The sequence below is a fragment of the Alexandromys fortis genome, unplaced genomic scaffold (assembly GCF_014885135.2).
Source record: "Alexandromys fortis isolate MF-2015 unplaced genomic scaffold, M_Fortis_MF-2015_v1.1 scaffold_4, whole genome shotgun sequence".
In the NCBI taxonomy this organism is placed as follows: domain Eukaryota; kingdom Metazoa; phylum Chordata; class Mammalia; order Rodentia; family Cricetidae; genus Alexandromys; species Alexandromys fortis.
This window is the reverse complement of record NW_026067944.1, coordinates 33,814,022-33,829,353: the sequence shown is the minus strand read 5'-3', so window position 1 is coordinate 33,829,353 and position 15,332 is coordinate 33,814,022. Positions and strand designations below refer to the sequence as shown.

The following is a 15,332-nucleotide window of genomic DNA, read 5'->3' as shown; positions in this document are numbered from 1 at the left end:
GGCAGCATTTCCCTCATACACTGGATTTTTTTGTGTGTTTGTTGGTCACTTTATTTCTCCATTTGGATCTGTTTATTCCACTCATTGGTCCATTTCATTTGGATCTTTTCATTGTTGTTGCTGTTTAAAGGGTTTTTTATACATTGAACATTAATCCTTTGTTCATGGAGTAGCTGCAAATGTTTTCTTTCACTCTATAAGTGGTCCCACACTTTGGATCCATAGGTGTGCTTGTTAGATATAATTCTAATCATATATTATTGGTTTACTGTGCTTTGAAGTTGATGTCAGAAAATCACTACCTATACCAATGCCTTCAAGTTTTCCTCATGTAGTTTTCACAATTTCAAGTCTGGATTTTAGGTCTTTGATTTGTTTTAAGTTGATCTGTGTTCAGCATGAGAGCTCAAGATCCCATTTGAGATATACAGATATCCAGCTGTCTCAGTCTTATTTTAATGAGTGATTTTACATTTAATTTCTAGAACTTCATATATATGTTTGAAAATCTGCACTACAAAAACAAAAAAGAAAAGAAAACCGGCTCTATTTACATATGCTGTGTCTAAAGACATCTGAAGCTGAGTGGCTTCAATGGTTGCTTTCCTTGTGGATCCCTGGGTATCTTGGCCCCCAGTTGGCATCTGTACCATTCTGTTTAAGGAGGATAGAAAAGGAAATGCTAAATGCTTCATTAGAACAAACCTTAAAAAGCATCACTGAGAAAAAAAGTATGTTTCTCCTCTCCCTAGAAAGAAATTACTTTTCCCTTCATTTTAGAATATATTTCTAATCTGTATTGTCACCACTTTTCTTTGGATTCATTCACTTCCCTAATTGTCTCTATAATATGGAAATCAAAACTACACACATACGTAATCCAGACATGATGACACAGACCCATAAATCCCAGTGTTCATACATCCAAAGCAAGAATATCCTGAGTTCAAGGTCAATCTGGGTTATATTAGCCCTGCTTCGAAACAGCGGAAGCAGCAGCAACAAACTCCTAGATACAATTATATTAGTTACTTCTAGTTTCTGTGATAAAACACCATGACCCAACATAGCTTATAGAAGAAAGAATTCATTTTGGTTAATGGTTCCAGAGCATCCATAACGGGAACAGGCAGTCAGAACAAGAAACTGAGAGATGGCATCTCAACCACACTAAGGAAACAAAGATAACAAGAACTCAAAGTAAGGTGAGGCTATAAGCTCTCAAAGCCCACCCCTGCTGACGTACTTCCTCTAGCAAGGGTATGAATCTCTTAAAGGTACCATAACCTGTCCCACACAGCACTACAAACCAGGCACTAAGTATGGAATTCCCTGGACATATAAGGACATTTCTCATGACAATAGCCACGGCGTGCTAAGGCATCTTAGCATCATACTTTCTTGCCATGGGCCTTCTCAACTATACCTGTCTCTCTTTTTGCTACTTGGGAGGTTATTTTTCTAGTAGGACTCTCTTAACATTAATCAGAATACAGGACACCTGATAAGAGATTTAATAACCTTAAGATGTTCCCCCACCCAACTAAAAATAATGAAGTCCTGAATTTAATCAACTATACCACTCTGGTCTCTCAGTAAGCTAGGCTGGTTTTGAACTCACAGGCCACCTGCCTCAGCTTTTGGAGTGCTGGTATTACAGGATGTGCCACCAAGATCAGCTGCAAGAATCTAATTTAATTTTTTTGCTGATACAATTAAATTCTCACTGACTTGGTTTTTTTTTTTAACCTGACTAGAGTAATTAGTATTTTTTTAAGTAAAGATTTTGTGCTGTATATTTAAGGTATAATAGAGTACGATGTGATGTGTTATACGTAAATACCATAAAGGTTGCTTTGGTGAAACAGATGAAAACAGCCAGCATCTCACGTAGACATCCTGTCATTCCCGACATTTTTAAAGCTTTATTTTGTAGCAAAAGCAGCTGAAACCTACTCATATAATAGGACCAAAAAAAAAAAAAAAAGGATTACCAGCTTAATTTTGGTGCCTACAGTTCTTACAATGAACACTAGATCTGTGACTGTGTTAAGTCCAAAGTCCTTAACTACAACTTGACCTTCGTTATTTCAGTGAGCATTAACTAGCAGGCTGATAAACACAGTTTTGAGGTCTTGAACTGGGTGTGACAGTGAAAAATTAGACTTAAAAATAAAGCTGTATTAAATTCTAGGCAAAACAAGGAGCCAGCATCCTACTGCTTGTTTTTTCAAATAAGTGAGATCCTCAGAGCAGTTTGCGAGAGGTCATTTATACCATTGAAGAAATTAAAAAAAAAAAACTTTATTTATCATAACACAAATTCTGTTGGTGGTGATGATTCCAGCCACTGGACAAAAGCTGTGCAGTTGTGAGAGCTAAAAGTGTGAGCTTTGGTTTGGTCTGTCGTTGTTGTCCAGCTGGCTAGTTGGGATCTTTCTGTTTGTGTTCCCAGCAGAAGTCACTCAGGTGGACTCCTGAGCTGCTGTGTTATTCGCTGGGAGCAGAAGCGGAGTTAGCAATTTTAAACAGAGCAGGCATTCCATGTAGCCGGTCAGCCAGCATGGCCAAAATCGAGGGATTTTGATTATCTCCAACTCCTCATACTGTGCTTTCCTTTCACAGCAATCTTGAGCAGGAGAAAGTTCTGTTGCTTCTCTGTCAAATGGTAAAACTTAGGCGCACCTGACAGGAAGTTAGCTTTTTCTTTTTAACTGGCTTTAAAATATTTGTATGCAGTCTAAATTGTTCATATTCTTTACCCTTGCCCAAATCCTCCTAGATCCCCCGCTCCTTACTATCCACCTAACTTCATGTTCTTTTCTTTGTTTCTCTCTCAAAGCAAGCAAACAATAATAATAATTTTTAAAAAAAGCAAGTCAAACCAAACCAACCAAATAAAAAAGCACACAAAAGACATGCAGTCTGGTTTGTGTTGACCAACTATTCCTGAGCATAGCACCTGACCTGGAGTGTGACTGACAGAGAAAACCTTTCCCCACAGGTGTCAATGGCAAATAGGTACTTGCTAGCGTAGGACCTTGTGTCCACTTCCCCTTCTTGCTGGGATTTTGTCTGCTTTGAGCCTATGCAGGTCTGTGTGGGCTGTCCCCCTGAGTCCATATGTGTATCATCACTGTTCAGTCTAGAAGATGCTGTTTCCCTGGAGTCATCCATCACTCTGGCTCTTACAATCTTTTCACTTCCCCTTCTACATAGAGCCCTGAGCTACAGGATGGGTTTGATGAAGACATTCTATTTGGAGCTTAGTACTTTAAGGTACTTTAAGACACTGTCTGAGCACTGTCTGGTTGTGGGTCCCTGTGTTAACCACCATCTACGGAGGGCTGAGCAAGGCACAGATCTGTGAGTATATAAATATGCAATTGGAAGTCATTTTATTGCTATTCTCATTTAGTAGAATAATAGGAATAGGTTTTCCCCTAGGGTCATGACCTATTTAGTCTCAGGTTCTAGTTTAGCACTGTCAAACATGGGTTCCACCTCATGGAGTGGGCCTTGAATCCACTTTTTAAAGTAGCTGGTTACTAACATAATATTTACTGCTGCTATTATGCAATATATCTTTCAGACCGGTCACAGAGGTTACAGAGTTTGTAGCTGAGGAATATTAGTGATTATTTTTCTTCTCCAGTAGTTTGCAGAATACCTCCCAGAACCATGAATGCTAATCGGTATGGGTAAAGCTTCGAATGGGCACCAGCTCTGTTTTTCCATGTTCCATGATACAAATAAAAGGCCATCTTCAGCAATAGGGTGTTACCATTAGGTTGTGGGGCCTTTTGTAGTGGTAATATAGCCTATAATGTTTCATGGTGTCTATAGGACCCCTTTGGCCAACAACCCAACAAGAAATAATCTATTCCTCATATTGAGGATTTTATTTGGTAGCATAAGACTGGGAACTGTCTTCACCACTAGACAGAGACTCCATCTAAATCAGTAAATTTTTTCTTGGTATTATTACAGTTAATAAAATATAAAATATTGTAGAATTAGAATATGTATTGGAATTCTATAATTTTATGTGATTTAAGATTAATCATCCACTACTAGTATCTTTTGGGGGTGTTTTTGCAGGGAGGTTCAAGACAGGGTTTCTCTGTGTGGCTTTGGAGACTGCACTGGCGTTGACTCTGTATACCAGGCTGGCCCCAAACTCACAGAAATCTGCCTGCCTCTGTCTCCTACGTGCTTGAATTAAAGCATGTGCCACCACAGCCCAGCCACTACTATTTTTCCATGCCTCTCAATAGAAGACAGAGTCTAATGTATGCCAGGTTGGCTGAAAATGACCTTGAACTTCCTGATTTTCTTGCTCAAAAGTGCTAAAACTGCAGATGTGAGCCATCATACCTGGTTTATGCTTTAAACCATATGGTTTAAGGGATTAAAACCAGGGCTCTTTTTCTACGGCACTCTATTGACTGAGCCACATGTCCCCAAAAGGGCCCTGTTAACAAAGAAAAACACATCTAAATCACATTTGATTGGGCTACAGTCCATAGAATGCTACTTTACAAAACTAAAGCAAAACCAGAATAGAAAAGCATATCAAACAGGAACACCATGATCAAATTCTATACTCTGTAAAAATCGTAAGACCAAAAAATAAAATAAAAATTGTAAGACCACAAAATTAGTTCTACCTGCAAACAAACTTCAAGGATAAATAAAGAGGTAGAGAAAAGTGTAAAGGGGGGGAAGAGTCCTGAGGATTATGTCAAGATAGGAAATAATTTATAAGTATGTTAGATAATTTATCATACTGTGGAAATGCTGACAAATGTTGCTATGGTACCTGCACTGTGGTTTTAAAGGGCACTTACTTTCAGAAATGCATGCTAAAGTACTCACGGATGTAACTACAGAATTTCCTGAATTATGCCTTTCACAATCCACATGGTGGAAGCAATGAAAGTAGAGTTGAAATCAATTTCCCCACCAGCTGATCACTGTCAACGCTAAATGAGAGCTTTACGGAGCTTCCATGTTTTTCCTTGGCCTCCCATAGCAGCTGAGACTCCCAGACTAGCTGGCCAAACAACACACTCTCATTCCCTCCTGAGATGCCCTGCCTTACTTGCAGAAGGCCACTCCCTTGATGCATTGTTCCATGGCCTTGGTGTGCACCTGTCCCTGTGACCTCTGCCTTTCTTGCAGATGACCACCTTTTGGTGTCTTCCTCCACAGTCTACTCTTTTACTGTGTCTGTCCCTAGGGTCTTTCTGTGTCACTAAATTTCCTCTTACAAAGACTCTGGGCCGGTTGAAATAGAGTCCACGCTAACAATTCCATCTTAATCTAAGTATTTCTTTAAAGGCTGTATATTCAAAAAGAGTCACACCCTCACATACTAAGGCTTCAAAATGGGACTTTCAGAAGGACACAAGTCAAACCACAACAGTATAATAAAAATTAAATATAGTATTTAGATACAACATTTAAAGTCAAAATAAATATATAAATCTCATCGATTCATAAAGTAAAATTAAAAAGATATGGATTGTTCTTGGCTTAGATCTTAAACTTGTCTCGTGTTTTCACCTTTTTGTTTACACACACTTCCTCACTCCATTTGTCTCTAGAAGGATGAAGCAGTCTGTTTTCCTTGTAGTGAGGTTCCAACATCTTAGAAACTGAATTGCATCCACAGGGAAAGGAAATCTTGTTATACAGTAGACAGCTATACTCAGGAGAGCATTATCCATCTTTTAAGAATATATTGACCCTAAAAATATTAAGTTTGACTTAATTTAAATTAAGCAGGAATCTAGAAATTGATGTGATTTAACTAACAAACTAGTTAGGAAAACTTGTAATTGTAGCCAGTGCCTACATATCCATGTCTACTTCAATGGAGACCATTACTCAAGGCCCTAGTGCTTTTTTTTTTTTTTTTTTTTTGTCCATCTTATGCAACGGGATTCACATGAAACCACAGAGAACATTCACTTTCCACAAATATTGTACGATAATACTCCATCTGTAAGTCGGCAACAGACAAAACCCTGACAACTCGAATGGCTGGGGACAAGTAAGGTCATAAAATTTGAAGTGAGGACATGCACAATTGTACAGTAGGGACAAAAAAAATGGCTTTCCGAAAGATAAAAGTATAGCTAAGTCTGTCTTTAGATGAACTCACGTTAAACTTTTTGTTGAATTTTTTAGTTAGCAATAAATATTCCGAGGGTCACGAATGGGCTTACCAAGTGTTTACACATTATCCAGCTACACTGAAACCAAAACAAGCACTCCAAAGGAAGTGATGGTCCTCTGTCAGTCAAGCTGCCTGTGCTTCCTCTGGAACATTTTCTTCCAGGTGATGCTTCACTCGTGTAAGCGCCAGAATGACAGAGCAACCGCGTTCTGCCCATGATTGGAGCTGTTGGTAAAGGCTAAACAAGGCTAAAGAGAGACGTGAGCTGCCTTCAAGGGTCTTAGCAGCTCACAACTGAAAAGACTTTGAGTCTATTCCCCACAGCTCATGCGGATAGAGCCAGGGTAGCCCGTCCACTCTTATTTGTCCTTCAGAAATAATCACTTCCTCCGGGAAACATGTCTTAGCCCAAAGGCTGGAGCTTGTCAGATACTGGCTGCGGCTTCCCTTTTCATTCTTCTCTACTAGACAACAATTCTGTTTCTAATTGTCTGTCAGAGCAGGTTAACTCTGTGCCTTAGTCCTTCTGGGTTGCATAGACTGGGTGACTTACAAGCCATGGAAATTTGCTTCTCCTAGCGCTGAAGGCTGCCAAGTCCAAGAACAATGCCCTGACAGGTGTGTAGCCATGGGCTCCCCTCCTGGCCCAGGAATGTGCCTTGTCTCTCTACCCTCACTTGCTCCTTTGTTATATTAATCACAAATATGGGGCCTCTTCTCTCAGGACACTAGCACTTCCCAAAGTGCTCTCCTCTCAATCCCATCCTCCCGAGGGGTCCGGGTTTCAACTTACTACTGTGGGGTGGACACAATATTCAGAACAGAGCAATCTATTACTAGATTCAAAGATACTAGACAAGAGTAGACCACATTTGATTTTGACTGGTTAGTTCTAGAACACTAGTATCTACCATAGCAGACTGAATGAAAATAAACATGAGAAAGTGAAAAATTCTGAAGACATTTAAAAACACTTTGATGCTGAGATTCCCAGGCAGCCTGGAGAGGTGGCACATGTGCTTCTGTGTAGGCCATGTCTCAGGGCTGAGTAGCAGTGAGGCTAAGGGGATGGATGAGACTTGACTAAACAATGTTGGGGTTTTTTATTAAATACATTCCTGAGAATATATTGAATTTTGTTGGGAAAGATTATGTTTATTACATCATAGATTTCATTTTAGTAATCAGTTCCATTCTGATCCGGTTTATAGAGTTAATAACATATTTCTACATGATAGATTCCATGCGACCTCAAATGTCATTTGACGTTTCACCCGGGATTCCTATCTTCTTCTCTCCCTACTCCTCAAAGATGATGAATAGCAATAGCATTGTTGGGATACAGAAGACTTCAGGAAACAGTTGTCAACAGTGACGTGAGGTCAGCCTTGGTGAGCACTGTTTCTGATATCCTTAAGATCCACTGTGCAAAAGTAAATGCAGATTTGGCAAATGACACAAAGTCATTCCCTCTGCATTTCTCTTTCTGCTGATTTGAATTTTTCACAAGGGTCTAATTTTCCATAGGAACAGATCAGATTTACAGCAAATACAAAGATTGCATCTTTTATTTATAAGGAAAAAAATCCTAAAACCTCTCAAATACTTTTCATTAAAACTGCGTGCCCTGTTGTACTGGCTCTAAGAGTATTAGTCAAGCATTACATGACTTTTGCTATTCTGGCGAAGGTCGGTGTGCTCATAAGTTAATGAAACTATTGGGCCAGACCTTGCTGACTGAATTCCAGTTTGCAGTGGAATTTAGAGGACTTGGTAATATAGAAACCACTGTCCATGTTTGCTACCCTGCTTCTGGACTGTCTTCCTTTCGGTTTTTTTTTTCTTTCTTCTAAAAGTATCCTCCATCCTTAAATTAATTCATAGGCAGTTATAGAATTAGAAAAACAATGTCACTAACTAATATTAAAAGAAACAGAGATAGATAAATTATTTTGAATCATATTACATCACTTGAGAGGATTTTGAAGGAAAGTGGGGGAGGTAGATAAGGATGGGGAATATCAAAATTAATAGGAGATGTGGCAAGTGATAGTAAGACAGGAGAATAGGACAATTGACAGTATACACACACACACACACACACACACACACACATGAACGCATGCGCACACACATACACACCAGGCCATGGGGTGGAGCGAGCTCCACACACAACAGGACCATGACACCCCAAGCATGTTGTGGAGATAGCTCTACGACCTTTCAGTGTATGCTAGCTCTTTGTGGGAACTTCATTCCTTACTACAAGGCTAGGAGGCTAAGGTCTGCATTACTGAGAGGATATGAAGAGAACAGGAGCCCCACAATTTCAAATGCTCACTGCTTTCATTCTGTATATGTTCACACTTGAAAACCAAGGAGCACATGCTCAACTTCTATTTCACTTCATTTATGCTCATGATTGCACTTATATTTATAACTTTCTATGCTTTCTACAGCTTTAAGTAGAACCTGTAATCCCCATGACTAGTGTAACTTCAAATATGCCTTTGAGGGGGAGATGTATAAGGTATGGATGCTGCTGGTCCATAGACCACAGCATAGATAGACGATGACATGAACCACTTGCTTGGTTGGGCACCAGTCTTCTCTACTGTCCTATGAATCCCTGCATCCTTCCCTCTGTTTCACTGGTGAGGAATTTCCAGGTGCAATTACAGTGAGTACACAAGAAGAGAAAATACTCTAAAAAGTAGAAAACCCTCTACTTCAAGGAGAATAATAATAACTTCTTAAGTTGCCCAAGGGTAGACTATTTTTGATAGCCTTATATTATATATACCTCAAGTCAATCAATGAACAGATTCACAGTATCTAATGTTCCTTTCCATAAGTGAAGTGCTATGTCTGCCCAAATTACAAAGTATGTGTTTCATTAATGCATAGGATAGCAAGTCACTGTTCAAATATCTCTGGGAAGTGAGGTGATAACAGATGAAATTTTCCAGATAACTTGTGTGTACCTTTAGTTTTCCAAACCTTTATGTTTAATTGAAATGTTTGCAGTATTAGCGTTCTCAGCAAATATTAGATCTACAGAATACCATTTGACTTATCTAGAGTCACACTCATTGATATGTATTGCTCAGGGTATGAGATAGCAAGAGATTTTCAGGTCCATATGGAACTTTGTGCTCCCAGACAGTGGAGCCTCACAAGACCCTCTAAAGGTTCTAGATTTCTTGAGAGCCATCTTCTGCCTTGCTCTGATCAACCACCACAACACACTGTTGATTGCCCTCCTCTTGTAACTTCTAGTCTGATTTTATGTGCATGTGTGCCTGTATGTGTGTGTGCATGTACATGCATACATACGTGTGTGTGTGTGAGAGAGAGAGAGAGAGATATACAGACAGATATACACAGAGAGAGAAAGAGAGAGAGAGAAAGAAAGAAAGAAAGAAAGAAAGAAAGAAAGAAAGAAAGAAAGAAAAAAGAAGGGAAAGAAAGAAAAAGAAAGTAAGGAAGGAAAAAAGGAAGGAAAGTCTCACTGTGTAGCTCTGGGTGGTAGAGCAAGCTGAACTAATTTTCAAAGAGGTTCACTTGCCGCTGCCTCCCAAGTGCTCAGACTAAAGGTGTGTGCCATGATGACCACCTGATGCTTTGTTTTTCATATGATACTCTGGGGAAGATTATGAACCTGGCTCCCTTTTCACTTCTATTTACTTAGACTTCGTACCGCCAAGGATGGAATTCATAGCTAAACAAGGGCTTCATCACTGAGCTACAACCCCAGTCCTCCTCTTATGTTTTCAAAGCAGCAGCCCCTTTTCAGGGTTTTGGATTACTGGTTACTTGAATCAATAGAACCTTTTCAAGACAAATGCACAGGATTGAGTCCTCTTAAAGTACCCCTTACAATGGCCATGGAATACTCACTGATCCCGGTGTCCTTACAGTACTGGATCAAGTACTGTCCCATGACTTTTACTAGACGATTGTATTCTTGGACATTGAGGAATTCTTGTTTGTTATGGGATGGTTCCATGATCTCCAAGGGAATGTTCACAATTCCAATCACACCTGCACCAAGTCTGGGGGAGTAAATACATGTATGAACTTTGTAAAATCTTGCTAAAGAAAAAGAAAAGGCAAACATGTACTTGTCACTTGCAACCAAATCTTCCACAGATAAAATCAATTGCCTTGGTGTGGGCCATACCAAAATTATTAGGCTATCTTAAAAATATTTAATTATTCATGGTGATTTTCTGGGGGGGGATGTATTCTACAGTGCCACCTCAGTATGCCATTGATTTATTGCCAATACTCTTTCCAACCTGGGAAATCTTATGCCTGTACAGAGAGAATCACTCCCTCCCCTCCATTTCATCTGCTGGGCAATGTAGTGGTCTCACCATTGCAGTGATCTTTAGGGGTGTCCACTGAGTTCGACTAAGGAAAGATAACAGGCCCAGAGGGTGATGACAGGTATCTGATTATTAACCTGATGTGCAAGGGTTTCTGGGTTCTCTTCTGCTTTTCTAGAAGCACAGGATATACATTCACCTGGGCTATTTTGATTCCTGACCTCACCAGATTTTGGGTAAAACCCACTGCTCTTGCAATAGCATTCGTCACACCGTCCCAAATTGAGGCCCATGCCCACTTTGTGCTTCACTACTGTCTTCCTCTTCCATCTCCCTTCACTGCTCATTTTGCAAGTTTAAATCTGTGTCTCACACATACAGCATGACATGACTTCCTTGCTTCGTTTCCTGCCCTTTTCTCACAACACTCCTTTACTCATGGATCCAAGGATCCATTCATGCAGTCATTCAAAGTTAGCACCTGAACCTGTTCTGGAAACTAGGATCTTAGACAAGAGCAAGAAAGACGAGGCCTCTGGTTCTCATTCACTACAGAATGGCAATCATGGCTGTAGTAAGTAGATAAATGCGCACAGTTATTTCTCATGGTGATAAGTGGCTTTAGGAAAATAAAGTGAAAAGTAGCAGTGGGTGTGACCGTAGAGCCCAGTCTCACTTAGGTAATCAAGGAAGGGACTTTAGCACTCATGTCTGAACAGCATGCCAAGGCCAACAGTTGGGAGATCTAAAACCTGGAGGTTTTATAATACCAATTGCTAAGGTAGCTAATTGAATCTTATGCAAAAAAAAAAAAAAACCAACTAAGTTGAATTTTTTAAAAATCATTTTACAAATAAAAAAAAGAAGAACTAACTATCCCAACTTGCAGATCATACAACCTTGTGCTTCAAAGACCCTAAAGAGTCTACTGAAAATTCTTAGGCCTCAAAAATCCTTTTCAGCAATGTCCCAAGATACAAAGTTCACCATGCAAAAAAATCAATAGCTTGAGTTTGTATCTTCTTATCTTTTTTTCTTCTTCTTCTTATCTTTAAATACTTTTTTGGCACATGTTAATTATGCATGATAATGACTTAATAGCTTTTTAAAATGCCAGTTATGGGGAAGGGAATTCCATTCACAGAATTAAACAATTAGAATAAACCTAAGCCAGGAAATAAAAGACTTCTACAATGAAGTCTTTGAGACACTGAAGAAAAAAACTTAGGGAAAATCTCCCATGTTCATGGATAGAAATAATCAATATTTTGAAAACAGTTGTATTACAAAATACATAGATGCACCAAATGAGAAAAAAATCATAAAATTCAAATTGAAGCCATTATTCTTCCAAATAACTAAAGCAATCCTTAGGGGGAAAGACAGTGTAAGAAGATCCCAATGCTGCAGGCATTATAGAGCCATACTCAAGAGCAATAGCACAGAAAATAGACCTGTGGAACAATAGAATAGAATGAAGGACCCAGAAACAAGCTTACACAATTGCAGACCTCTAACTTATGGCAAAGCTGTCAAAACTGTATGCTGTAGAAAGACTAGTGCTCCGAAAATTGGATTTTCACACATAGAAGAGTGAAATTAGATCCATATCTCCCACCTTGACCTCAAAATTAATTAAAAATGGGTCAAAGATCATATTGTAAGACCTGAAACTTTCCCCACTGCTAAAGAAAAACACCTCAAAATATAAGCATGGACGTTGATTTTTCTAATAGGGGTTCCAATAGCATGGGGAACAATCCTAAGATTATAAATGGGTTTATAAAATTAAAAAGCTTTTGCACAGCAAAAGCAACAATCACAACAGTATAAAGAAATCACATACATCGCAGAAGTAATATTTATTAGTTACATATCAGATGGGGATTGATATCCAGGACCTATATCTTCAAAAATTAAATGCCATAAAACAAAATCATATCATCAATAATTGGATGAATGAACTAAAAAGGATAATTCTGAAAAGAATAAAGTCACATAACCAATATATATTTAAAAAGGTATTCAGCATCACTAGCCATCAGGGAAAATAGAAATTAAAACTGCTTTGGAATTTTGTCTTACCCCAGTAAGAATGGCCATCACCAATAAAAGGAAGGCAACAAACACTGATGAGGATGTGGACAAAGAAGAACCCTATTCACTGCTGGTAAAAATGCAAGCTTGTGCAGTCATAAGGGAATTCGGTACAGAGGTTCTTCATGAAACAGAAGGCAGAGATATTACATGACCCAGCTCTCTCATTCTTGGGCATCTACCTGAAAGTCTCTGTCACCATATCTCAGGGATATATATATATATACCCCTGAGATATATGTATATATATATACATACATATATACATATATATCCATGTTTACTACTATACCAGTCAATAGGAGTCAGCCTAGCCGTCCATCAATAGATGAATGGATAAAGAAAACGGGGTTCATATAGGAAGCGAAATCTTACTCAGCCATAAGGAAAAATGAAAATATGACACGAGAAGGAAAATTCACAAAACTGGAAAACATTATGCTGAAAGAAATGACAGGCTGTGAATGACAAATAGAGCCTATATTCTCTGTTTTTTAAAGTTTAGATTTATATGTACAGTTGTGTGCATATGACTGTATCTATCGGTCATAGAACTCAAAAAAGGACCATGAGAGGGAAGGAAAGGGTCTTAAGAAAAGTGTGAAATAAAACGTGTGAAGAGCTGAAGAGATTGCTCAGCGGTTAAGAAACAAGTACTGCTCTTGCAGAGGACCCGAGTTCGATTCCCAGCACTTGCATTCAGGTCACTCACAAATGCTTGTGATGTCTCTGCCCTCCAAAGGCATCTGTATTCATATGACACGCTGAAAACTAATAAACGTCAATCTAAAATAAAAAAGAAATAGGACATGTGATGGAATGCATGTGATCAGAACATAGAAAGGCAGACTCACTAGGTGGGAGTAGGAGGGGGAAAAGGGAATTAGCTGGAAGGGGAAGAAAGCTTTGAAGGGCATGGGGGAAAGGAATGCCACACGTATGAAGATGCCATGACAAAACTGGTCACTTTGTATGCTATCCTTAAAACTGATAACAACGAAATATTGTTCTCACTGTTGGTGCACAACTTTAAAGGGCACTCATGCTCCTCAACAAAAGATGGTCACCCTTGACCTTTATGTCTGCAGGGCTTAGTCCGACCCTACAGGCACAAGAAAATGCAACCCGCTTTTGCCCGAGCAATGAATGAAGAGCTAGTTCCCTGAGCATGAGACTGCAAGAAGACCAAAGCCCCCCACCCCCATGCACTCACTCTACCCCTCTCAGACATCATGTCTGAATCTGTTCTTTTCTACCATGTCTCTGTCTTTTGTCCTTTTGGTTGTGAGACTGGCCTTTAATAGCTGGACTATCTCTCTCTTTCTCTATGATGTCTCTGTAAGATTCCACATAACTGTCAAAGCAGTTCATGGTAATTTAGCACCAGAATACATTAATCTAGAATCTAAACAGACTGGAGGTGTTTGCTAATAAATATCATGCAGGTAACCAGCAAGAGCTGCAAAATCTATAAAAGGCTTCCTTACAAGGTAAGAGCTTGGTCCCCCTCCCCGTTAATTTTCTTTAATTTCTGTTTTTTTTTAATTGGTAAAATATTGGACATTTGAAAAGATGATATAAGGGACTGAAAGACATAAGGAAAAGCATTAGAAAAAATATTTTTCTAAAAATGTGATTTTCTTCTGAGAGCCAGCATACAGCCTCGTGTTATTATAAGTTAGGCAGATTAATTCCATGAGAGGAAAGCTGAGAGGCAAAGGGGACTCGTATTGTGATGAATCTAGCGCTACAGACAGAAGTGGACTGTGGGCTCCCTGCACTGCCTTTGACTCAAGAAAGAAGTTTACTTACAAGGACTTCATTTTCAGCTGGGGACCAACCTTCTCATGCATTTTAATCAGCCGGTTATTACTGTAAATGAACATTCCAGCTTGGTTCTGGTCTTCTATGTGCACTCCGAAGAACAAGGAGAGTATTCTTGCTTTCCTCAATGCCCTAGAATTGTATTTACAAAGGCAGTTAAAAGTGCTCTATCAATGCAAAATATAAAATTTATACAAGTGCCTGATAATAAAACTCCGAAGACAGACATCAAAAGAATGATCTATAACATGACAGATATTTTGCAAAAACCTGGTGGATATAGCTGATTCTGTATGCAAATTACTACACAGGTCAAGCACAAGCATCCATTCAAATACAAGTCTGCTCGTTTAAATCTAAAAAGACCAGAAAGGACTCTGTATTCACTCGTCTGACACGTGTGACAGCTGTGGTAGTCAGGGTTCTCTGAAGGGATAGGACTCGTAGACTGATGAGAATAGATTACACATTGGGACCCTGCTAATCCACCAATGACAGTCTATGAACTGAAGGCCCAAGAATCCAGTAGTTCTTCAGTCCATGAGGCTGGCTGTCTTGGCTGTTATACAGTATGCATCAGAATCCCAAAAAAATGGGCTCTAATGCTAGTGACAGAATGGATTTGCCAGCAAGAGTGAGAGCAAGCAGTTATAGATTCCTTCTTCCATGTTCTTTATATATGCTTCCAGCAGAAGGTGTGACCAAATCAAAGGTGGATCTTCCCACGCCAAAAGATCTAGATTAGAGGTATATCTTCTCACCTCAAAATATCTGGATTAAAAGTGAATCTTTGAATTTAAATGATTTAACTAAGAAAAATTTCCTTACAGGCTTACCCAGCTGCTTGGATTTCCCTTAAGTTACAGATATAATCTTAAATACAGATATAATATCTA

At 39.1% G+C, this 15,332-nt stretch overlaps 1 protein-coding gene across 1 annotated transcript in view; it reads right to left on the bottom strand.

Annotated features, from left to right (window-relative positions):
* Window positions 1-15,332, bottom strand: part of Morc1 (MORC family CW-type zinc finger 1) — a 147,331-nt gene that overhangs the window by 77,577 nt on the left and 54,422 nt on the right. The window contains exons 14-15 of the mRNA XM_050149095.1: window positions 14,425-14,568; window positions 10,085-10,239 (exon numbers count right to left, since the gene is read on the bottom strand). Coding sequence (XP_050005052.1) covers window positions 10,085-10,239; window positions 14,425-14,568 — 299 coding nt within the window. The remainder of the gene's footprint in view (window positions 1-10,084; window positions 10,240-14,424; window positions 14,569-15,332) is intronic.